Here is a 24,281-nt window from a genome sequence, read left to right as displayed (position 1 = left end):
TGATAGGATCAAACCTACATGCCTGGATTAGTTTAAGGAAATAATTATCCAATTAAGCTTCCTTTTACCTAAGGTAATTAAAACCCTTCTGTTTGTCTAAGATAAAAACTAATTAGATACTTTTCCGTTTATTTAGTCATTCTGTCTTGACAGGATTTACCTATTAACCATTCACATTGTAACTAGGTTAAGTGAAGAATTAACACAAGAAACTTGTTATAAATAATAAACTGGCAACTTCAGAGGCAGAGCTTCTGAAACACAAAGCAGCTCACTCAGAGAGACTTCCTGGTCCAGACAAGCTTTGTTCAAGAAATCATGTCTTTATGTCTGTGCTTTCTACATTCCCTTCCCAAAATGTCTCCAAAATGACAATGGAAATTAAGGGAATAAATGATGAACAATTTGACGAGACATGGAATAATTGGTACAAATGGATAGAAAATAGAAACAAGGTACAGTACTATGATACAATGTGATAGTGCTCACAAAAGCAGATAAACATATAAGTATGAAATGTACAACGTATAAGGGTCAGTGTTCCCTCTAATTTTTTGGGGGGGTGGGCGGAAAAGTATAGTGTCTGAGCGGCAGTCCCTTCGGGACTAGGCGGCACTCTTTCCCTCTCGGCTTCTGGGCAGGTTTGAAAAACTCTGAGTTGATGATGATTTTTAAGTGAGACATTGCTCACTGCTCAGCTTAGAGGGAACTATGATAAGGGTATATAAAAACAGAAGGAGAAATAATGCAAGTCATTCACATACCTGATTTTCTGCCTACCTGCCATGTTTGTTTATTGATATTTCTACACATTCATATGTTTGTATCTATACTCATCCATCTATCTGTTATACCTATCTTATTCTCTAGAATAAAAACAAATACATTGTATATAGATATACAGTGATCCCTCGATTTTCGCGATCTCGTTCTTCGCGTTCTTCGCGAAACGCTATATCGCGATTTTTCCCACCCGATGACGTCACTCTCTTCCTTCCTTTCTCTCTCTCTTTCTCTATCTTGCTTCTTCCTCTCTCACACTCTCTTCCTCCCTCTCTCATCTCTTTCTTTCCTTCTCTCTCTTTCTCTATCTCTCCCCCTCTTGCTGGCGGGCGGCGGGCGGGCGGGGGCATCAGTGAGGAAGACCCAGGGAAGGTTCCTTCGGCCGCCCAGCAGCTGATCTGCTCGGTAGCGCAGCAGCAGCGAGGAGCCGAATCGGGGTTTCCCCTTTGCGTGGGCGGCGGGGAAACCCCGATCTTCGTCTGCTCGCTGCTGCTGCGCTACCGAGCAGATCAGCTGCTGGGCGGCCGAAGGAACCTTCCCTGGGTCTTCCCCGCCGCCCACGCAAACTCCACCATCTGCGCATGCGCGGCCATGAAAAAAAAGGGTGCGCATGCGCAGATGGTGTTTTTACTTCCGCAACCCTACATCGCGAAAAATCAATTATCGCGAGGGGTCTTGGAACGGAACCCTTGCGATAATCGAGGGATCACTGTATAAATAAGAAACATAATGAAATGGGTTAAGATCTGTAAAAGACTAGTGTGATGTACTGTACATTTATTTTTAATCTGCAAAATTCAATAAATCTTTAAAAAAAACCAATAACAAAACGGGTTATTCTTTGTCAAGTGCACCAATTTTCAGAATCTTCCCCACTCGATCCACCTTCAATTTCAATTAAACTTTGCACATATATTCCTTGTAGTATAAAACTGAGGGGTGCAAAATTTTAGGTCCATATCCTAAAATTTTGCACAGCTCAAGTTTTATACTATAAGGCAGTGATGGCGAACCTATGGCACGGGTGCCATAGATTGCACGCAGAGCCATATCTGCTGGCACACAAGCCGTTGCCTTTGCTCAGCTCCAACGAGCATGTGTGTTCCGGCCAGCTGATTTTTGGCTTGCACAGAGGCTCTGGGAGGACGTTTTTGGCTTCCAGAGAGCCGCGGGGGGGGAAGCTTTTGGCGCCTGGGGAGGGCGAACACGAACCTACTGGGCCCACCACAAGTTGGGAAACAGGTAATTTCCAGCCTCCAGAGGGCCTCCAGGGGGGTGGGGGAAGCTGTTTTTACCCTCCCCAGGTATTGAATTATGGGTGTGAGCACTTGCCCATGCACAATAGTGTGGACACACGCTCTTTCGGCACCCGAGGGAAAAAAGGTTTGCCATCACTGCTATAAGGAATATATGTGCAAAGTTTCGTTGAAATTGAAGGTGGTCAAGTGGGGACAGCTGGTCCACTTGACAAAGAATGACCCAAATGTCTCCTTTTTTTGCCCCCCCCCCCCCCCAGTTAAAATAGCCACGAAGGCCAATCCTTGGGATGGCAAAACCTTGAAGGCCCAGAGCGTCCGCTCGCAACTGGAAGAATCCCTTCAGCGGCTGCGGCTGCCGAGTGTCGATCTTTTCTACCTCCACGCCCCGGATCACGAGACCCCCGTGGAAGAGACGCTGCGGGCCTGCAATGAGCTTCACAAAGAGGTGCAGTAAGGATTGTTTTGTGTGTGTGTGTGTGTGTGAGTGTTGGGAAAACCTTGGGCAGCAGGGCAGCCGGTGGGTTGAGGAGAGGGCGTTCCCCGCCGCCAGGCCTAGATGCCCCTCTCCCCAACGCGCAAGAGCAAGCTGGAGGGACCCTCAGAGACCATCTAGTCCAGTGGTTCTCAACCTTTCTAATGCCTCGACCCCTTAATACAGTTCCTCTGGTTGTGGTGACCCCCAACCATAAGTCTACTGCTAATTCTCCCAAAAGAGCTTGAAGTTGATTGGCAGGAAGGTCAGAGGGTCACACCCATTGTAAACGACTGATTGGTCGGATTGTAAAAATAGGTTAAAAAGCGCCAGAATAGAAACTTTAGTTCCTAATATTATGGGAAATTCGTCTTTTCCCAGGGTCTTAGGCGACCCCTATGAAACGGTCATTTGACCCCCAAAGGGGTCCCGACCCCCAGGTTGAGAACCATTGATCTAGTCCGACCCGGAGTGGCAGCGTTCCTGACAGATGCGGTGCGTGAACTCTTTTTTCTCCACGCGTGTTGGGTTAAAACAGGCCCCCATTCTTCAGCCCAGAGGGCTCGATGGCCTTGATCCCTCCCTGATGGCAATAGAAATAGGAATAAGAATATTGGAATAGGAATATTGGAGTAGGAATATTGGAATAAGAATATTGAATATTGGAATAGAATATTGGAATAAGAATATTGGAGTAAGAATATTGGAATAAGAATATTGAAAAATAGAATATAGAATAGAAAATGTAGAATAGAAAATTTTAAGAGCTGAGATGGTGCAAAATTAACAGCTGGGGTGGCGCAGTGGTTAGAATGCAACACTGCAGGCTACTTCAGCTAACTGCTAGCTGTATTTCAGCAGTTCAAATCTCACCACCGGCTCAAGGTTGACTCAGCCTTCCATTTTTCCGTGGTGGGCAAAATGAGGACTCAGATTGTTGTGGGGCTAGGAACTGATTCTGTAAACCGCTTAGAGCACTGTGAAGGGGTACGTAAGTCTACATGCTATTGCTAAATGCTATAAATATAGACTAGAAAATATACAATATAGAAGATTTAGAATAGAATGAAAAAGTAGGGTAGGGTAGAATATAGGAATATAGAATAGAGTAAAGCAGATTAGAATGAGAAATAAAATTGAGTAGAATAGAAAATAGATTAGAATAGAAAATAGAATAGAACAAAAATATAATATAAAATAGTATAGAATAGAATAAAAAATAGAATAGAAAACAGAATAGAAAAAGACCTTGGAGGTCATCTAGTCCTACCAAGAAGGAAGACCCCACACCATTTTCAGTCCAGTCTCCCCTTGAAAACGTCCAGTGATGAAGCTCCCACAACTTCCAAAGGCAACTTTTGTTCCATGGGTGGATTCTTCTCACTGTCAGAAAATTCCTCCTTATTTCCAGGTTAAATCTCTCCTTCTTTAGTTTCCAGCCGTTATTCAGGTACTTTGGAGAATAGCTTGACCCCCTTCCTCTCTGTGGCAGCCCCTCAAATATTGGAACCCTGCCATCCTGTCTCCCCTGGTCCTTCTCTTCCCTAGACCAGCCATGCCCAGTTCCTGCAACCATTCATCCTCTGTTTTAGCCTCTGGACCCCTCACCCCCTTGTTTGATGGCAAATGAAGAAGATATATGAACAACCTGAAATGACGGGATGATTGATTTATCACTTGACAGGGGAAGTTCAAAGCGCTCGGCTTGTCCAACTACACCTCCTGGGAGGTGGCGGAAATCTGCACCCTTTGCAAAGCCCACCAGTGGCTGATGCCAACCGTGTACCAAGTGAGTGAAGCTGGTCGGTCCTTTTAACGAGAGAGCCGCGTTGGAAAAGCGCAGCGCAATTTCTTTCTTTGTCCTGCTTGGCGGAAGACTTTTGGGGTTCAAGTCTGAAGGGTTTTGTTTGTTTGTTTTGAACCCAGGGCATGTACAATGCGACCACGCGGCAGGTGGAGAAGGAACTGTTCCCTTGCCTCAGGCACTTTGGAATGAGTTTCTACGCTTACAATCCCCTGGCCGGTACGGAGTGGGAAGGGATCGGGTGGTTTTGTCTCTTCTATAATCCTTATGTCTTTTCTGTATATATAACGCTTTACTCTGGGTATATGTTACTCCTATGAGGCTGCCTCTGGAAGGAATTTTTTAAAAAAACCAAAGCTTTTACCTGTGGAATTTCAAGATGGGTGAAGAATGATGGGCATTGAAGCTGCTGATTTCAAGACTTTGATGTCCTTTGAAACAGGAGGGCTCCTGACAGGAAAATACAAGTACGAAGACAAAGACTTAAGTCAACCACCAACCGGCAGGTTTTTTGGGAACGACTGGGCCAAAGTCTACCGGGACCGGTGAGTTTCCATATAGCACAGTGGTTATCAGCTTAAACCTCTGTTGGGAGAATTGGCGTTCGACTTATGGTTGGGGGTCACCACAACATGAGGAACTGTATTAATGGGTCGCGGCATTAGAAAGGTTGAAAACCACTGTAGCGGAAGTGACTCGCACCTTGAACCAGAACAGCAGTAGTTGAGGGGAGATTCGCTGTTCTATTGGAAAGTCTAATACAGATAGTCCTCAGTCTATGCCACAATTGGAGCCCAGAATTTCTCTTGCTGAGCAAGACCGTTGTTAAGTGAATTTGGCCTCATTTTCCAACCTATCTTGCCATGGTCATTAAGTGGACCATTGCAATTGTTAAGCCATGTTGTTAAGCGAATCTGGCTTCTCCATTGATTCTGCTGGTCAGACAGTTACAAAAGGCGATTCATGGGGAGTCAGCGACCGTCATTAATAAGAGCTGGTGGCCAAGCGTCTGAATTTTAATCCCGGAGGATGCTACAGTGGTCGTTAAATGTGAAAAATTGTCATTGGTCACTTTTTTCCAGCGTCCACTGTAATTCTGAATGGTCACTAAATGAATTGTTTTTAATTTGAGGACTGCTTCTATCTGGAATTATTTCATCGCTTGTCTTTCCATTATTTCTCTTAAGTATTGCTTACTTTCTGCTAAATTGTTTTAGAATTAGAATTCTTGATTGGCCAAGTGTGATTGGACACACAAGGAATATGTCTTCGTACAGATGCTCTCAGTGTACGTAAAAGAAAAGATACATTTGTCAAGAATCATGAGATACAACAATGATTATCATAGGGGTCAAATAAGGAATGGGGCAACAATATTAATAAAAATCTTAAGGATACAAGCAACAAGTTACAGTCATAAGTGGGAGGAAATGGGTGATGGGAACGATGAGAAAAACTAGTAGTAATAGTAGTGCAGACTTAGCATATAGTTTGAGAGTGTTGAGGGAATTATTTGTTTAGCAGAGTGATGTTCTTGTGTCTAGTTGTCTTGGTGTGCAGTGCTCTGTAGTGACGTTTTGAGGGTAGGAGTTGAAACAGTTTGTGTACAGGATGCGAGGGGTCAGTAAATATTTTCCCTGCCCTCTTTTTGACTTATGCAGTATACAGGTCGTCAATGGAAGGCAGGTTGGCAGCCATTGTTTTTTCTGCAGTTCTACCTCTACTTCTTTTAGTTCTACTTCTACTTTTTATTTAGACCAGGCCATTGGGTTGTTGTTATTTTTTTAAGTGGTGGGATATTAGCATGTGTGTTGTTGTTTCTTTAAATACCCGCTCCAGGTATTGGAAAAAGCACCATTTTGAAGGAGTGTCCTTGATCCAAAGTGCCCTCCGCGAAGCCTACGGCGCTGATCCTCCCTCTCTGACCTCCGCTGCCCTGCGCTGGGTCTACCATCACTCAGAACTACAGGTAAGGCCCAAATTCCGTAAATAATATTAAGAAATGAGCCTCTGCAGTTGGTCTGTGGCAGCATTGGTGAACTGTTTTCATCTTGCGTGCCAAAAATGGGAGTGCACATACGCACTAGCGTATGTGAGCACACAACCCCCCGTGCACTGCGTATATGCGCATCTCCCCTGAAACCTCCAGTATGCAGAAAACTGTCAAACCAGAAGTCCGTTTCCCTGAACGTCTAGTTTGTCCGTTTTTTGCACTCTGGAGGCTTCCCTGAAGCCTGCGGAGGGAAAAAATGGCCTTCCCCAGGGTCAAAAATCAGCTGGCCCTCACACACATGCACACTGGAGCTGGCATAGGGCAATGTCTCACGGGCCCTCAGATCTCAGATACAGCTTTTCGGTGGGACAAGGAAGCAATGCCTTCTATTTTCACACCAAATCCTTTTCCTTGCATGGCTTCATTCCTGAAGCAGAAATGTTTTCTTTGATCTGGCTTGTTAAGTCTCTGTCTATTGGGTTGGGTTGGTAATATATAAACCAACATTGTGATATGTCTGATTGAGTGTTGTGTTGCAGGCTGTCATAAGAGGGAGCTAGAGATCATACTTGGTTCTCTCTATTATTATCTCTGTTACTGTTGTTCTCTCTCAGTTTGCTCTGCTCTGCATTCTGTGTTGTAGTTATGTGATGTTGCTAAACTGTGTTTAAGCTTGATATCGTTGTTTACTGTTTATGACAAAGACAACTGGAAAGACTTTGTAAATTGATATTCTTTGGATTGTTATTCTGACTATTTCATGTATGACCTGGACTGTTTATTGGACTGTGCTATTTCTCAAAGTAAACTTTAACTTACGTTAGTGTATCTGTGTATGATTGAATAGTTATTCTTGTGTGTGTGATTGCATTTAAAAAAAAAGTTTTTTATTTTTCTCCACCTTCACAAATAGATTCAACAAGTGTATACCTTCCAGTATTGCATACATCATACAAAGTTCATAATTGTACATTTTTGCCCTTTATTCATAGACCCCATTTTTTTTAAAAAAAATGTTAAACTGCAGCCTGCCCCTTTAATTACCTTTTCTTGCATCCCCTTCCTCCTTCCTTCTTTCCTCCTGAACCTCTCTCCCTCCTTTGTCTCCCTCCACCTCACTCCTTCTCTCCCTTCCTTTCTACTTCTTCTCCACCCCTCTAGTACCTTTCCTGGGTGTCTCAATTTGTTACTTATATTAACAGACTGTTGCTGTAAAATCCACTTTAAAGACAGGACCAATCACTAATTTTCTAATTTGTTACTTATAACTCCAAATAAAGCTTTTTGTTTTAGGTATATAACTCCATATTATGAATACAGTGGTACCTCTACCTACAAATGCCTCTACTTAGGAACTTTTCTAGATAAGAACCGGGTGTTCAAAATTTTCTTGCCTCTTCTCAAGAACCATTTTCCACTTACAAATCCGAGCCACCGAAACTGTAACCGAAAAAGGCAGAGAGAAGCCTCCGTGGGCATAATTCCCTCTAAGCTGTGCAGTGAGCTGGGGCGTGGGCAAATTCCAAGGATGGCGCACCCTTTTTCAAGCTAGCGCACAGGAGAGAGGGTTCTGTCCCGCGAGGAGACGCCCACCGAGCTGCAGGTCCCTCCGCCTCTTTTTCCTCATGCAGCCCGAGCCCGCCTTTGCGAGTCCACCCTGGCTCTCGCTTTGCCCCACGATTTCCCCGCAATTTCATCTAGGCTGCCTCTTGCCTCTTGAACTGCGGGGAAATCGTAGGGCGAAGCAAAAGCCAGGGCAGGAGAGAAGCGCGGGGGTGGGGAAGGAGGAGAGCCCCTCAGTGCTTCCCCTCCGCCAAGTTGCCTGCTTGTCCTCGCGCTTTGCTGCTACCTCCTGCCTTTTTCCAGGGACCTTTGGAAGGCGCCCAGGGAGGGGGGGGGATTGGGGGTGGATGCAGCAGCTTCTCCTCCTCCTCATGCGGCCGCTAACGCCTGCCCAGCCCCTCTTGCAGTCCCTTCGCCGAGAGTGCTTTTGTCCCAGGCTGTCAGCGAAAGGGCTACAGGAGAGGCGGGGCAGGCGTTCTTCTCACAGCAGAGGCAGGATTTGGAATGTCGGGCGTGCGTGCGTGCGTGCTCCCCATCCCCCTGCCAGCCTGCCCGGAACATTTAAAATAGCTCCAGGTCAGAGGTACTGGCACCAGCAGCGCCCGCCCAGCTGGAGCTTCCCTGGCGGGGGCGGCGCCAAATATCCTTTGGGGCCCCACGGGAGGGCACCAGCAGCACCTGCACCAGGTAGTGACCTCTAAGGCCAAAAACAACCCCCCATGCACACTTTTCTAGGGCCACGCAAGGAGCCGGGCGTTAGAGTTTGGGGTGGGGAGCAACGAAAGTGTGGAGGCCGGCGCCACGGCCGCCTCCACCCCCCAGTGCCTCCGGCCCCCTTGCGCCCATGTCTTCTCGCCGCTGCTGCCCGTCTCCCCGATGCGCCCCTTTCTCCGGCTCCTCCCGCAGCAATGGCTGCAGTGGTGGCGAGCGCTCGGAAAAAACAAGAGAGAAAGAGTGAAAGAGAGAAAAAGCAAGAGAGAGGGGGGGCGAGAGGGAGAGATAGCAAGAGAGAGAGAACAAGAGAGAGAAAGTGTGAGAGAGAAAGAAAGCAAGGAGAGAAAAAAAAACGAGAGAAAGAGAGAGAGAAAGAAAAGAGAGAAAGAGAACAAGAGAGAGAGAGAAAGACCAACAGACAAAGCAAGATAGAAAGGAGAGAGGGAGAGAGAAAGTGAGAAAAAGAGAGAAAAAGAGAGAGAGAGCAAGAGGGGGAGAGAAGAGAAAAAGAGAGAGAAAGCAAGAGAGAAAGAAAGAGAAGAGAGGAAGGGAAAGTGAGAGAGCAAAAAAGAGAGAGGAGAGTGGAAGGAAGAGAGTGAGAGAGAATAAGACATTTGATTTAAAGCATATGGTTAAAACACTTAAAATAATAACAGAGAGAAACCCCCCCAGCCCTCACCTGTTTTTATTAATAGTTATGTTTTTGTTTTTGCTGGTTGTTTTAGTTTTAATAATACAGTGGTACCTCGGTATTCGACCATAATCCGTTCCAGAAGTGTGGTCGAGAACCGATTTGGTCGAGTACCGAATTAATTTATCCCATAGGAAATAATGGAAATGGGTTTAATTGGTTTCCAGCCCCTATTTCCTTTATTTCCTATGGGATAAAGATCTGAGGAAGGGTGGGGGCAGCTGCAATACCGGCAGTTTCGGGGGCTCCTTCTTCCCTTTAAGCAGCTACACCAACTTTCCCCTTCTCAGCGAGGGCGGCTTTCCTTCAAGCAGCAGCAGCGCCGGGAACGTCAGCAGCTTCCCTTTCTCATGTGACGTTCCCAGCGCTGCTGCTGCTTGAAGGAAAGCCGCCCTCGCTGAGAAGGAGAAAGTTGGTGTAGCTGCTTAAAGGGAAGAAGGAGCCCCCGAAACTGCCTACAGCTTGGAGCGGAAAGGTGTAGGAAGGGTGGGGGCAGCTGCAATACCGGCAGTTTCGGGGGCTCCTTCTTCCCTTTAAGCAGCTACACCAACTTTCCCCTTCTCGGCGAGGGCGGCTTTCCTTCAAGCAGCAGCAGCGCCGGGAACGTCACATTAGAAAGGGAAGCTGCTGACGTTCCCGGCGCTGCTGAGTGCCCTCCACAAAAGGCTGGGAAACACAACTTTTTAGGAGTCGCGCATTCTGGGTCCCCCCACGAGGGAGGGGGGGAGCGAGGGATGGACATTTTGTTTCTCTCTGACTGACCAGCTACAAAGGAAACCATTCTACTCCCTCCCTCCCGAAACCCGCCGGCCCAACTGGGACCAAGTTATCTTGCCAAGCGGGAGGCGAGGGAACCCCGTCGTGTTGGCGATCCTGGAAGTGGACTTGGCGGAGGCTCCCCACGCCGGGGACCGCGGCCCAGAGACGATTGGCGGTGCCCCTCAGCAGGCGGCCGCTCTTGCCCGTGAAGGTGGTGAGGTACTCCATGAGGGGCTCGAGGCACCGTGGCCCGTCCAGACTTAGGAAGCGGGGCGCGCGCCACAGCCTCATGGCGGACTAGAAGCCGAGTTCGGAACAGAAACGGAGAGCAGCGCGGCCGGGGGAAGAGAGCGGAAAAAAAAGTTAGGCAAAAAAGTTGGGTCTGACGCCGCCTCAGGTCCCTTCCTACAGCTTGGAGCGTTTAGACTAGAGACATGGGAGGCTGTTTAGTGGGCGGCCAGGATGGGCGTGTCGGATTCCAACTCCCATTCCGTCTCACCCCGTCCCCACAGATCTTGTAGCATTTCGGATAATAAACAAAATTTTCTGTGGCTGTTCGGTATCCGAATTTTTGTTCTGATACCGAAGCAAATTTTTGCCGAAAATTTTGTTCGGTATCCGAAATGTACGAGAAAGGAAGCGTTCGAGTACCGAGGTACCACTGTAATAGATTTTGGTTTTGTTTTATTATTAATTTTTTTTAATAAAAAAGATGGGATTTTTTTCCTATTTATTTATGTATTCATTCATTCATTCTATGCCGCCCAGTCCCAATGGGACTGCTGCTCAGACACTATACTTTTCCGCCCACACCGAAAAAAAATTAGAGGGAACATTGTCCGTGGGGCCTCTCTAGGAGTCTCATGGGAGGAAAGAGGTTTGGAAAAGGTGGGGAGAAGCCTCCGTGGGGCCTCTCTAGGAATCTCCTGAGAGGAAACAGCTGGAAAAGGCGGGGAGAAGCCTCCATGTGGTCTCCCTAGGAATCTCCTGAAACGGCTGGAAAAGGCAGGGAGAAGCCTCCGTGGGGCCTCTCTAGGAATCTCCTGGGAAGAAACTGGGCCAGAAAAGGTGGGGACAAGCCTCCATGGGGCCTCTCTAGGAATCTAGAGAGGCAGTGGAAGTGATGTGCCGGTACCTGGAGGCTGTTGGGGTCTGGATGGGTGTCAACAGACTGAAACTCAACCCTGATAAGACGGAGTGGTGGTGGGTTTTACCTCCCAAGGACAATTCTATCTGTCCGTCCATCACCCTGGGGTGGGGGGGAAATCATTGACCCCCTCAGAGAGGGTCCGCAACTTGGGCGTCCTCCTCGATCCACAGCTCACATTAGAGCAACATCTTTCAGCTGTGGGGTGTTTGCCCAGGTTCGCCTGGTGCACCAGTTGCGTCCCTATTTGGACCGGGAGTCACTACTCACAGTCACTCATGCCCTCGTCACCTCGAGGCTCGACTACTGTAATTCTACATGGGGCTACCTTTGAAAAGTGTTCGGAAACTTCAGATTGTGCAGAATGCAGCTGCGAGAGCCATCCTGGGCTTTCCCAAATATGCCCATGTTACACCAACACTCCGCAGTCTACATTGGTTGCCGATCAGTTTCCGGTCACAATTCAAAGTGTTGGTTATGACCTATAAAGCCTTTCATGGCACCGGACCAGATTATCTCAGGGACCGCCTTCTGCTGCACCAATCCCAGCGACCAGTTAGGTGCCCCAGAGTGGGCCTTCTCCGGGTCCCGTCAATTAAACAATGTCGTTTGGCGGGACTCAGGGGAAGAGCTTTCTCTGTGGCGACCCCGGCCCTCTGGAACCAACTCCCCCCAGAGATTAGAATTGCCCCCACCGTCCTTGCTTTTCGTAAGCTTCTTAAAACCAACCTCTGCCGCCAGGCATGGGGGAACTGAGATATTCTTTCCCCCTAGGCCTTTACAATTTTATGCATGGTAAGTTTGTTTGTATGTATGTTTGGTTTTATAATAAGGGTTTTTTAGTTGTTTTAGTATTGGATTGTTACATGCTGTTTTTATTATTGTTGTTAGCTGCCCCGAGTCTGCGGAGAGGGGCAGCATACAAATCCAATAAATAAGTAAATCTCCTGGGAGGAAACAGGGCCTTCACCCTCCCTGTGGTTTCCCCAATCGCACACGTTATTTGCTTTTACATTGATTCCTATGGGAAAAATGCTTCTTCTTACAAACTTTTCTACTTAAGAACCTGGTCAAGGAACGAATTAAGTTCGTAAGTAGGGGTACCACTGTACAGCTTTTTGTTTTAGGTATATAACTCCAAATTTTGAATAGTTGACTGATTAGTTATTCAAAACTACTCCAATACGTTTTTGTGTGCCCATCCTTGGTAAACAAGGATTCCTCTGCGCATACATTAACATGGCTCTTCCCTTCCTTTCCGCAGGAGAAATACGGAGACGCTGTGATCATTGGGATGTCCAACATGGACCAGTTGCAGGAAAACCTCCATTCCAGTGAGGAGGGGCCGCTCGCCCCCAGTGTGGTGGAGGCCTTCGAGAAAGCCTGGCACTTTGCGGCCCATGACTGCCCAAACTACTTCCGCTGAAGGCATACCAAGGGGCAGCGGAGCTCTCAATTCTTGGGTAAAAAGTGGAAATAAACAGTGCTTGCTACAGACCCGAATTATTGGTTCCGCAAACTTTAATTGGTTATAAAGACAACGGAATGCGCTGTAGGTTCTTTTATACATTTTATAGACATATATATAAATATATTATATACACAGCCTTTTAAAAAGTCATATTATGACAGTATCCTTAAAGGATGCTTAGTTCAATTCTCCATTAAGAAGAGAGCAGAAGTTATGAAACTCCTAGTCTACTGCTATTTTTTCGGTGCTAGTTTTCTTCATTACTTGCATCTTCCTCCTCCTCCTCTCCTTCTTCCTCCTCCATCTCCCCTGAAGGATCTCCTGTGGGGGTCTCCAGCTGTTCAAATTCTCCCGTCTCAGCATCCCACATGCTCCTGATCGTCACATTAAACTCGGCCATTGCGTATCCAAAGAGTTTCTGAAATTAAAAGCATGGTGTCTCAACCGCAGCACTCAAAACGGAAAAATAAAATTGCGTGGGACAGTCTCTAAAATACAGAAAAAATTGGGAAGGCCTCTGAATTTCAGTAAAAGAGCTTTAAGAGGCTGAAAATTTGAGTGCGTCTTATACTCCAAATGTAGTTTTTTTTGGGGGGGGAGCTTTCCCCCCCAGCCCTAACAAGGTGCTAACAATCCTGGCTTGCAGGATTTTTTTCATTGCTACTCCGAATAAGTTTTTTTTCCCCCAGCCTTAAGTCTTTGCAGGCTTGTTTGCATTGCTACCCCCTCTGAATATTCCCCCCCAGCCCTAACCAGCAGATAAAATAATGTGCTGAAGCTGGCAGACTAAAATGAATATCTGGTAGGTAGTTCCCCCCCCCACACACACATTTTCCTCCCCCAAAACATTTTCCTCCTTACACTCCAAAAAATATGGTGAATCAAAGCTCCAGGATTTAAAGACAAGGGGGTGAAACTTCTGTAACAAGGTGGAAGAAATGTCCAGGCACTGCTTCTTGTAATAAAACCCCCAGAATTTGAAAAAAAAAAAAAAAAGAGGACACACTAGGATATTTAAATAAAGTCTATCTTTCTCCCGTGTTAGTCAGAATTCGCACTCGGAGGGGCATCAGTCTGGGGAAGTATTTTAAAAGTGTCCGTGAAGGAACCAAAGGCATTGGTTTGTGTTTCAATTTCTGAGTTTCTGTTGCAATTCCCAAGTATGGTGCGAAATGGGAAATGCAGCTATGAAAGTAGGATCGTCTATAGCCAGTCACTCACCAAGATGCGAGCTTGTTCTGGGGTCAGGAGGTCCCCCTCTTTGCAAACCTCGTAATCGGAGAGAAGTGTCACCACGCCTAAAGAGAGATGGGGGGGGGGGGAATACAGGAGAAAAATGAAGAGAGGTTCCTGGAGGGTAAAAGAACTTTGCCGATGTTTCTTCTGATTAGGTTCCCAACCTTTTTTCAAGGCTGTGGGCAATCCGAGCTGCCTCAGCTGAGGTTCCATGGAATGGGAAAACTGCTCCAGGGGTCCCATATCCAAATTGACCGTGAAGATAGCCTTGTTTCCAGCCCGGGCAAAATCAGTTTCTCTGAATTGGGAAAACCACCTGCAAACGAGGATAAGAGAAGGGAAGGTGGGGTTGAAATTCATAAGGACTAGGAACTCTGTTCTCGCATCCTCCTGTCGTATTGTTCTATCCCAGACCTACGCAGATTGAAAACCAAGGAGGAATCCACTCGCTGATATTTCAAAGCAATCTTTTTATACAGAAAGTGTCATTTACACAAACCAAAGTCATGCATGTGAATTCATCTTGACAGCTTCTCAGTGAGAGGAGTTAAAAATAACAGTTCAGTGGATAGGCTGCTGCTGAAGATCAAAGCTAATTTGCCCTTTCCTTTAGGAGATAGAGTCTCCAGTTTCACTGACTTATATTTACAGTTCTCTAGACTCCCCGCAAATAGGGCACTTTTACTCTAAGGATTCTAGCAGAGAAATAACAGTTGGCTAGCGTAACATGGATGGAACCCCAAACATCAATGGACTTCATTACAAAACGTTGAAACTCCACCCCGAATTTCCCATTGGCCGCCCTTAAATACTTTTGGGGAGTGGTCAACAATTCCCTAGAGTTAACAAACTACATACTACTTCCTTTTCCCATACAAGTATTCTTGTCTTTTTCTTAATCTTTTCTTTCTTAATCTTCTAAAGCGGGCATCTAACAAAGGCTCAAATGATCTTCCTCCTCCTTCTCTAAGTCAAACCCTACTGTTATTGGCATCTGCCACCTCTGGTGGTCTTTCGGTTTCATCCAGATCTATTTTCCCCTCATTCTCATTATCTGCACAGTTGGCAACACCATTGGCCCAATGTACAAAGATGGGCCTGGCTCAGGGGTAGGCAAAGATGGTTCTTCTATGACATGTGGACTTCAACTTCCAGAATTCCTGAGCCAACCATGCTAGCTCAGGAATTCTGGGAGTTGAAGTCCACATATCATAGAAGAGCCAACTTTTCCTACCCCTGGCCTGGCTCATCCTCCTTAGAATCTATCATTACCAGAGGTGGTCGAGGAGCACTCACAACAAGTATCACCTGGACAGCAAGAGTTGTTCTGACCTAGGCTTCCCTAAAAATGTGAGGCTGACTCCACATCCCCCTTTTTATTTAGTTTACAGAGAATTCCTCTCCAGCAAAGTCTTGGCCAACGTATTTTCCAATTACAGACCTTCATCAGGCTTGCTGGAGAGCTGCCAAGACGATATCTTTTCAGGCTCCACAACTATAACAGACAATACTTGGCAAGAATGCAGGAACGGATCATTGCCCAAATGAACCAATTGTTTCCTGCAAAGTCCCCTCTCCTTTTGCTCCTCTTTTATTCCCTATGGCAGGTAACATTCATTGTCCACCTGTGGCCTTACTCCCAAGTCGACCCTTATTTCTTAGCTGTTCCTTTCGTCTAGCAACATTGGGAACAGGCTCCAGCTGTTCTTCTGCCTCACTGATGTCTGATTCCAAAGGCAGCTGATAACTGTCAGACAGCCCTGGCTCCATCCCTGCCTCTGACGCAGAGCTTTCCCCAGACTCCAGGACTGGCTCATGTTCCTTCCCAACCTTCTCACTGTCCAAATCTGCTGTCAGCTCTGAGGGCCACAAGAGATGAGGAGAGAAAGGTGAAGGGAGAACTATTAATCCCCCCCCCCCAAGAAACGCTATAGGGACGGTGAGTGCAGATTAACTAAAAACAGGATTTATTATTTATCTATTAGATTTCGATGCCGCCCTTCTCAAAGCGACTCAGAGCGGCATTGAAATCTAATAAATAAATGCAACAATATATAAAAGAAATCTAATTTACTTTAAAAGAATGATACAAATTGCTAAAAGATTTAAGAACCCCATATACAGACATAAACATTCATCGAATTCAATCATTCATAATATCGGCTGGAGACAGTCTCATCACTCATGGCCCCCATGCCCGCCGGCAGAGGTGGGTCTTCAGACTTTTACAAAAGATCAGGAGGGAAGGGGCAGTACGTATCTCCGGAGGGAGTTTGTTCTAGTGGTCCGGGGCCGCCACAGAGAAGGCTCTTCCCCTAGGTCCCACCAGATGACATTGGCTGATGGGACCTGGAGAAGGCCGACTGTGGGACCTAACTGGCCACTGGGATACATGAGCATACGGGGCAACTGATTCTACAACTAACCAGCAATACTGCAAAGTGAGAATCTCTCTTCTAGATTGTATTTTGCTTCAGAGAGGCACAGAATTCAAACTGAAATTCTGCAATTTACCCTATTTATCTTGGGGTTTAAAAAAATGTTACGGGGCAGCCCACAGGCTGGTTAGAAGGGCAAAGGATGTCGGGTTAGAGCCCTTCTCAAAAAGCTCCCACTGAAAGCTTCCAAAATTCCCCCCTCCCCCCAAATCCATTTTTTCCCATTGAAATCTTGGGATGTTCTCTTTTTGTGAAAAACTTACTTTATAACTTCATTTTTGGTGCGATTTGTGAAAAGGAGGCCAACTTCTCCTCGCAGATGCTTGCTGACCTAAAAGAAGGAAAGACCAAGTGAGGAAGTGAAAATACATACATACATACATACATACATACGACTTCTATGCCGCCCGATCCTGAAGGACTCAGGGCGGCTACATGGGGCTACCTTCGAAGAGGATTTGGAGATGTGCAAAATGCAGCCGCGCGAGCAGTCATGGGCATGCCAAGATAGGCCCATGTTTCTCAAACATTCCAAGAGCTGCACTGGTTGCTGATTGGTCTCCGAACACAATTCAAAGTGTTGGCTATGACCTATGAAGCCCTTCATGGCATGGGACCAGATTACCTATGGGACTGTCTTCTGCCTCATGTAGCCCAGCGACTGGTTAGATCCCACAGAGTCAGCCTTCTCCAGGTCCTGTCAACCAGTCAATGCTGCCTGGCGGAGCCTAGGGGAAGGGCCTTCTCTGTGATGGCCCTGACTCTCTGGAATCAACTCCCCCCTCAGAGATTCGTATCGCCCCTACCCTCCTCGCTTTCTGTAAGGCATTGAACACACATCTCTGCCGACAGGCTTGGGACCATGAGTGAAGAATGATGGAATGAATGGGAATGATTGTTTTTTAAATATTTAGGGGGGTTAGAGTATAATTTATGTTGAGATTTTAATGTATTTTTAATATTAGATTTCTTTATATTCTGTACTTGCCTTCTGTGAGCTGCCCTGAGTCCCAGGAGAAGGGCAGCATAGAAGTCTGATTAATTAATTAATTAATTAAATAAATAAATAAATTTCTCCAGGGTAGGGGCTTCTGGATTCTGAGACCCCTGGGGGGAAAAGGGCCTGCTTCATACAGTAGCCACAGGCAAGTGAAGCAAAATCTTAACGGTTTTTAAAATTACCTCATGCAAATTATCCTTGTATTCATCCGAACGGCTGTGACCCAGTGCCACAATCATCACTTTGTTTTTCCCAAAAAATATCCTGGAATAAGAAAAAAGAAAAAAAAAAGATCCCAGTGAAATGTCAAAAGCTTTGGTACTCTTTCAAGTGGCTGTGAAAGTTGGAGGCCTTTGGTGCTGGAGAAGACTCCTGCGGGTCCCTGGGACTGCGAGGCGATCCAACTGGTCATCAGTGCCGGAAGAGATCCACCCCGACTGCTCTTTAGAAGGCCAGATCCTGAAGACGAAACTCAAATACTTTGGCCATCCAATGAGAAGGAAAGAGTCACTGGAGAAGAGCCTAACGCTGGGAACGATCGAGGGCAAAAGAAGAAGGGGGCGACAGAGAATGAGGTGGCTGGATGGGGGCACTGAAGCTTAAATGGACTCCAGGATGATAGAGAACCTAAAATCAAAAAACTCTGGATCAAAATACATAAATGGTTAGAAAAAATAACACAACAAAAGATTAATATGAAACCAGAAACCTTTTTACTAGGAATATTTGATGATGTCTTAAGGAAAAAGTATAGTGGAAGTACCTGGAGGCTGTTGGGGTCTGGATGGGTGTCAACAAGATCAAGCTCAACCCGGATAAGACGGAGTGGCTGTGGGTCTTGCCTCCCAAGGACAATTCCATCTGTCCGTCCATTACCCTGGGGGGGGGGAACTATTGACCCCCTCAGAGAGGGTTCGCAACTTGGACGTCCTCCTCGATCCACAGCTAACATTGGAACACCACCTTTCGGTTGTGGCGAGGGGGATGTTTGCCCAGGTTCGCCAGGTGCACCACTTGCGGCCCTATTTGGACAGGGAGTCATTGCTCACAGTCACTCACGCCCTCATCACCTCGAGGTTCGACTACTGCAATGCTCTCTACATGGGGCTACCTTTGAAAAGTGTTCGGAAACTTCAGATCGTGCAGAATGCGGCCGCGAGAACTAACGTGGGGCTTCCCAGATTCACCCACGTTTCTACAACACACTGTGGCCTGCACTGGCTGCCGATCAGTTTCCAGTCACAATTCAAAGTGTTGGTAATGACCTTTAAAGCCCTACATGGCATTGGACCAGAATACCTCTGGAAGCGCCTACTACTGCACGAATCCCAGAGGCCGATAAGGTCCCACAGAGTTGGCCTCCGGGTCCTGCCAACTAAACAATGTCATTTGGCGGGCCCCAGGGGAAGAGCCTTCTCTGTGGCGGCCCCGGCCCTCTGGAGTCAACTCCCCCCAGAGATTAGAACTGCCCCCACCCTCCTTGTCTTTCGCAAGTTACTTAAGACCCACCTATATCGCCAGGCATGGGAGAACTGAGACACCTCCCCCAGGCTTTTACATTTTATGTATGGTATATGTGTGTTGTATGGTTTTTAAATGACTGGGGTTTTTAGCTGTTTTTTAATATTAGATTTGTTTCCATTGTAACATTGTTATTATTATTGTTGTGAACCGCCCCGAGTCTTCGGAGAGGGGCAGCATACAAATCTAACAAATTATTATTATTATTATTATTATTATTATTATTATTATTATTATAAGACACATAATTTTATGAAAGCTGGGATATGTTCTATAGCTGGATAGAGAAAAGAAAGGAAAGTAGGAGAGTAGAGGAAACGAGAAATTTGTAGAGTGTAAAAATATCGATAGAGAATTAGGGAATGGATAATAATAAATTCTTAATGTTTGCATGTTGATTGTATTATATAAAATGTAGATATTGAAATACTGATATTAATAAGGAAATATATTGAAAGTAAAAAACTGTAAAAGAAATAGTTTAACCATATGAAATATGACAACAGTATAGTTTACTGTAAAAAGAGATTTAGAAGTTGATTTTTTCCCCTTTTTCTTTTTCCATTTTTTTTCTCATTCTTTTTTTTGCTTTGTTTGTATGTCTGTTTATATGTATTTATGTCATGTGTGTATAAGTCTAATCAATGTTCTAAATGTATTTTTAATATTTATATCCAATAAAAATTATTTTTTTAAAAAAAGATAGAGAACAGGAAGGCCTGGAAAAGCATTGTCCATGGGGTTGTGATGGGTCAGACACAATTTCACAACTAACATCAGCAACAACCCTTTCAAGGCAGCAAAGTCTTCAGCTTCTGCTTTTCCTATTTGAATAAACGGAAGCTTGTCATGTAAAGATTTGAACGACTTTAAGGAACTCAAAACAGGGTGTCCAGGAGAAAAGCATTTTGAAATTCCCTGACATTTCCCTGTAACTTGCGACCTAGTTAAGGCGCGGTCGTAGATGACATCATACCGAACGGCTAAGCCGTGGAGAAATATCGATAGCTGAGGAAGCAAGTTGCTGCCACAGTTACGCTCATTTTCTGCTTGACTCTGCCAGGCAGCGTGATCCGTTTTTTAAAAAACATGATTTTTCCCTGACTTTTAAACATTTTAATACAGTTTGGTTTTTTTCCTGATTTATTCCATTTTTTCCCCACAAATTCCCTGATATTTCCCAAACTGCCGATTCACCGATATTTCCCTGTTTTCCAAATTTGCTAGACACCCTGTCACAAGTTTCAGAGAATTTAATGGAATATTGTATAGGGAGGGAAGGTGCGATTCAGAGGTGGCGTCCTCTCAGTTCACACCTGTTCTACAGAACCGGGAGCAAACTGCTGGTGACATCACGGAGCCAGTTCTGTTGCTACCAGTCGGTCATCGCCATCTTTAAAACATTTTTTTTCCCTTCTGCGCTTGTGTAGAAGCCAGGTTTTCAGCACTGCACATGTGCTGCCATCTTGTTTTTCGCTTTGTAAATTTTGGCGCGGAAAAATGTGAACCGGCAGCAAGATGAGGTAAAACCTGTTCTGTTCAAGCTACAATTGCTCCACAAACTCTCCTTCAAGGCCTGTATTTTGAAACTAAATAGTCTATTTCTCTGACACGCCAGAAAATCATCAAAATTACAATGTGAAGGCACATTCCGATCTCTCAGGCTGCATCTATAAATCTTCTCTAATGAGCTAAGGCATGATTACTGGGCACCATCTTATCTCTGATTCATGTTAAATCTAATTTGGCACAGTATATCACAAAAACATCAAAGGATTACTTATCGGACACAGTGGCAGACGTCCACCTCTTAATTTGACACTTAACCAAGGACTATCAGCTACTCCCCCATTTTCTGAAGAATTGCTTTCCATGCTAATGTCTGATGGATTTTCTACTACGCTCTCATCTCCTCTGCTCTGCGTCTTCTTCTTCCTCTGAGTCTGACATTTCCAGAGGCTGACAGGGAACACTCACAACAAAACCCACCCCTGGTGTGGTTACCCCGGAAGTTTCTTCATTTTTTAGAAGCAGAAATGTCAAGGCTGTGCGAAAGACACACTCACCTGCTGTGTTTCCAAGCGCTGCGTATATCCTTCAGTTTGTTGTTTCTCATGTTGGCAACAGAGAAAACGAAGAGGCATTTGTAGGTGTCCACGCATTTTCGTAGCTAAGGACAAAAAAGTATTTGGCGGTTTGTTTCGTGCTTGATTTTTCCATACCCAAAATTTTGAGGAAGTCCCACAGGTCCACACCAGTATTTTCCCACAGAAAACCTGGCTTATATTGCTATAGCTAATTGCAAATTCATTAATTGAAATCCTTTCTAATGTTCATGAAATTAACAAAATCCTGCCAAATAACCCCTTTAAAGGAGCATTTAAACTGAACAATTGCTCAACAGCTGGCGTACCACTTTGCTTACCTCTTCTATCAGGTTTTGCTTAGCTTCCAAACCTTTCTTGGTGGTTTTGGTTAAGGAGACTGCAAGGAAGAAAGACACAGGTTCAGTATTCAACAGGGAATGTTTGGGAAATGTGATTGCAGTTTCATTTGGAAATTGTACTAGAGTGCAAGGACAATGGAACAGGAAGGAAGGAAGGAAGGAAGGAAGGAAAAAATAATAATTTATAGAGGAAACAGCTGTAATCTCTGCAAGAAATTCAAATACACGCTCCTTCAGATTTGCCATTCGCTACTTGGTTTTAAATATCTGCATTTCCCACCATGTTGTGAACTAGTGACTTCTATCAGCCCAAGAGTGTTATGGTATTTCTTTTTTTAAAAAAGCTTCCATATAAGATTTAGAGATTCGGGATAAGCTTTAGGAGGCCAACCGATCTCGACTAAGAATACTTTCTGCAATGAAATGAGTTGGGAGTAGGGGAGATTAATCAATTAAACCATCCCCTCCTTGGAGTTTCTCCAGTCCACTTTCAAGGCCATATTGTAAATGGTAGCAAGGAATCCTGCCCTTAAAAACAAAGGAAAACATTAGAGCAGTGATGGCGAACCTATGGCACAGGTGCCACAGGTGGTATGTGGAGCCATATCTGCTGGCACGCGAGCTGTTGCCTTAGCTCAACTCCAACATGCATGTGTGTGACATACACATTGATTTTTGGCTCCATTCAGAGGGTCTGGGAGGGAGTTTTTAGCTTCCAGAGAACCTCTGTGGGGATGGAGGAAGGTGTTTTTACTCTTCCACGGCTCCAGGGAAGCTTTTGGAGCCTGGGGAGGGTGAAACACGAGTCTACTGGGCCCACCAGAAATTGGGAAACAGGCTGTTTCTGGTCTCCACAGGGCATGGGAAGCTGTTTTCGCCCTCCCTGGACATTGAATTATGGGTGTGGGCATTCGTGCATGCACAATAGCACGCACGCATGCTCTTTTGGCACCCGAGGAAAAAAAGGTTTGCCATCACTGCATTAGAGCAAGGGAAAACCGAGTTGAACAGTGGATACTCTGGAGCAGAGGTCTCCAATCCAGGCAACTTTAAGACTTGTGGACTTCCAACTCCCATAATTGAAATTTCCCTAGTTTTAAGAGAATATATAACATGGTCTCTTTTTAAAATCGGCCTAATTCATATAGACATAAAAACACTTCCAACCTATCTGTTTCTCCGTACCGAACCCTGAAGAATTTTTGTATTTTTTACCAACATATATGAAACCTTTAACGCTGCTAAGAACCAAGTGGCCTCTGAAGTATTTGTTTGAATCTCATATACACAAGTGCGTGAAGTGAAATATTAGTTATTATTTATTTATTGTATTTATATGCTGCTCATTACAAAACAGACTCAAAGTGGCTAACAACAGTCATAAGTACAATAGTTTAAATTTTTTTTAAAAAAATATTCATTTGAAGATGTTTAGCAAATCCTTTATGTCTGTTTAAAAGCCTGTATTTCTGAGACCTTTGTTCCGCAGCAAAGCTGGCTGAGAAATTCTGGGAATTGACGTCCACGTATCTTAAAGTGGCCAAGGTTGGAGACCCCGCTGCTCTGGAGTGTACTACAACCCCAAGCATCCTCAACACAACGAAAGAGATGGGAATCATCACTATTTGGGTACCAAAGGGTTTCCCCCCACCCTCCTTGAAGAGGGGGGGGGAATGAATAGGAGACAAAGGCCACCGCTATCAACCATGCCGGATGTTGTCTTTGTGCAGCCTAGTCTACCTGGCAGGGCTGTTGTGCAAAAGCAAAAACGATACCCGGGGGGGATTTATGGGGCGGTAAGAATGGAGGGGAGAGACCCCTGATTCCTGGGAGGGAGGTTCCCTGTCCTCACTAACCCACTTCTTTATTCAGGAAGTTGATTGATTGATTGATTAATTTTACTTCTAAGCCGCCCAACTCCTGTCGGACTCTGGGTGGCTTACAACATGTAATAAATAATGTAACAACAATCTGTTTTGCAGTCTAGCCTACTTGGCAGGGCTGTTGTGCAAACAAATAGGGTTGTGCAAAAGCAAAGGCCATTCCCTAGAGAGGGGGTCTTTATGGGGGGGAGAGAAAGTGCCCAGTTGGGGAAGAGAGGGAGACCCCTGACCTCTTTCTTGATTCAGGGCGTTGTTTTGCAGCCTAGTCTATCTGGCAGGGCTGTTGTACAAACAAATAGGGTTGTGTAAAACCCCTATGGGGGGGGGAGTCATTGAGTTTGTCATACAGACTTTAGAGAGTAACCAGAACTGCAGATAAAACAATGGCTGCCAACCTGCCTTCCATTGAGGACCTGTATACTGCATAAGTCAAAAAGAGGGCAGTGAAAATATTTACTGACCCCTCGCATCCTGGACATAAACTGTTTCAACTCCTACCCTCAAAATGTCGCTACAGAGCACTGCACACCAAGACAATTAGACACAAGAACAGTTGTTTTCACGAACGCCCTCACTCTGCTAAACAAATAATCCCCTCAACAATGTCAAACTATTTACTAAGTCTGCACTACTCTTACTACTAGTTTTTTCTCATCATTCCTATCACCCATTTCTTCCCACTTATGACTGTATGACTGCAACGTGTTGCTTGTATCCTTAAGATTTATATTAATATTGATTGTTTCCTCATTGCTTATTTGACCCCCATAATCATGAAGTGTTGTCCCTCATGATTCTTGACAAATGTATCTTTTTCTTTTATGTACGCTGAGTGCATATGCACCAAAGACAAATTCCTTGTGTGTCCAATCACACGGGCAGTAAAATAATTCTAATTGTAATTTATGGGGAGGAGAAAGAGAAACAGAGCAGGGGGGGGGGGGAGAGAGTGACCCCTGACCCCGGGGGGGGGGGAGATAACTCCACACATACTCACCCCTCTTGTCCCGCTTGGACTTGGGCATCGCGGCCACCCACGTGTAGCTTCCTCCGGCAGCATCGATGGTGGGCGGAGCCTTGGGCGCAGCCTCGTATGCCTAC

At 45.4% G+C, this 24,281-nt stretch overlaps 2 protein-coding genes across 4 annotated transcripts in view; one reads left to right on the top strand and one right to left on the bottom strand.

The window, feature by feature from the left end:
• Positions 1-12,688, top strand: part of AKR7A2 (aldo-keto reductase family 7 member A2) — a 17,848-nt gene extending 5,160 nt beyond the window's left edge. Inside the window, exons 2-7 of one of the 3 annotated variants that reach the window (XM_070759471.1) lie at positions 2,300-2,487; positions 4,199-4,303; positions 4,441-4,537; positions 4,761-4,863; positions 6,158-6,287; positions 12,450-12,688. In XM_070759471.1, coding sequence (XP_070615572.1) covers positions 2,300-2,487; positions 4,199-4,303; positions 4,441-4,537; positions 4,761-4,863; positions 6,158-6,287; positions 12,450-12,611 — 785 coding nt within the window. In that variant the 3' untranslated portion in view covers positions 12,612-12,688. Of the gene's footprint in view, positions 1-2,299; positions 2,488-4,198; positions 4,304-4,440; positions 4,538-4,760; positions 4,864-5,535; positions 5,648-6,157; positions 6,288-12,449 lie in introns of those variants that run through there. The other 2 variants (XM_070759472.1, XM_070759473.1) reach the window with 2 other exon arrangements.
• MRTO4 (MRT4 homolog, ribosome maturation factor) lies at positions 12,689-24,281 on the bottom strand. The gene is made up of 8 exons (XM_070759477.1): positions 24,178-24,281; positions 21,277-21,335; positions 20,918-21,021; positions 17,513-17,594; positions 16,594-16,661; positions 14,057-14,208; positions 13,878-13,954; positions 12,689-13,074 (listed from the first exon to the last, which is right to left on the bottom strand). The coding sequence occupies exons 1-8, from the start codon at positions 24,203-24,205 to the stop codon at positions 12,904-12,906; spliced, it is 741 nt and encodes a 246-aa protein (XP_070615578.1). The 5' UTR covers positions 24,206-24,281; the 3' UTR covers positions 12,689-12,903.

Source organism: Erythrolamprus reginae, chromosome 8 (assembly GCF_031021105.1).
Source record: "Erythrolamprus reginae isolate rEryReg1 chromosome 8, rEryReg1.hap1, whole genome shotgun sequence".
In the NCBI taxonomy this organism is placed as follows: Eukaryota; Metazoa; Chordata; class Lepidosauria; order Squamata; family Dipsadidae; genus Erythrolamprus; species Erythrolamprus reginae.
The sequence above is the reverse complement of the archived record's forward strand: the minus strand, read 5'-3'. Positions and strand labels throughout refer to the sequence as shown.

Excerpts from the sequence above, each read along its gene's own strand:
- MRTO4 (XM_070759477.1), bottom strand. The coding sequence starts at position 24,205 with ATGCCCAAGTCCAAGCGGGACAAGAGGG. Across the intron at positions 14,209-16,593 it reads ACCAAAAATGAAGTTATAAA|GTGGTTTTCCCAATTCAGAG; the intron begins GTAAGTTTTTCA and ends CCTCGTTTGCAG. Across the intron at positions 13,955-14,056 it reads GCCCACAGCCTTGAAAAAAG|GCGTGGTGACACTTCTCTCC; the intron begins GTTGGGAACCTA and ends ATCTCTCTTTAG.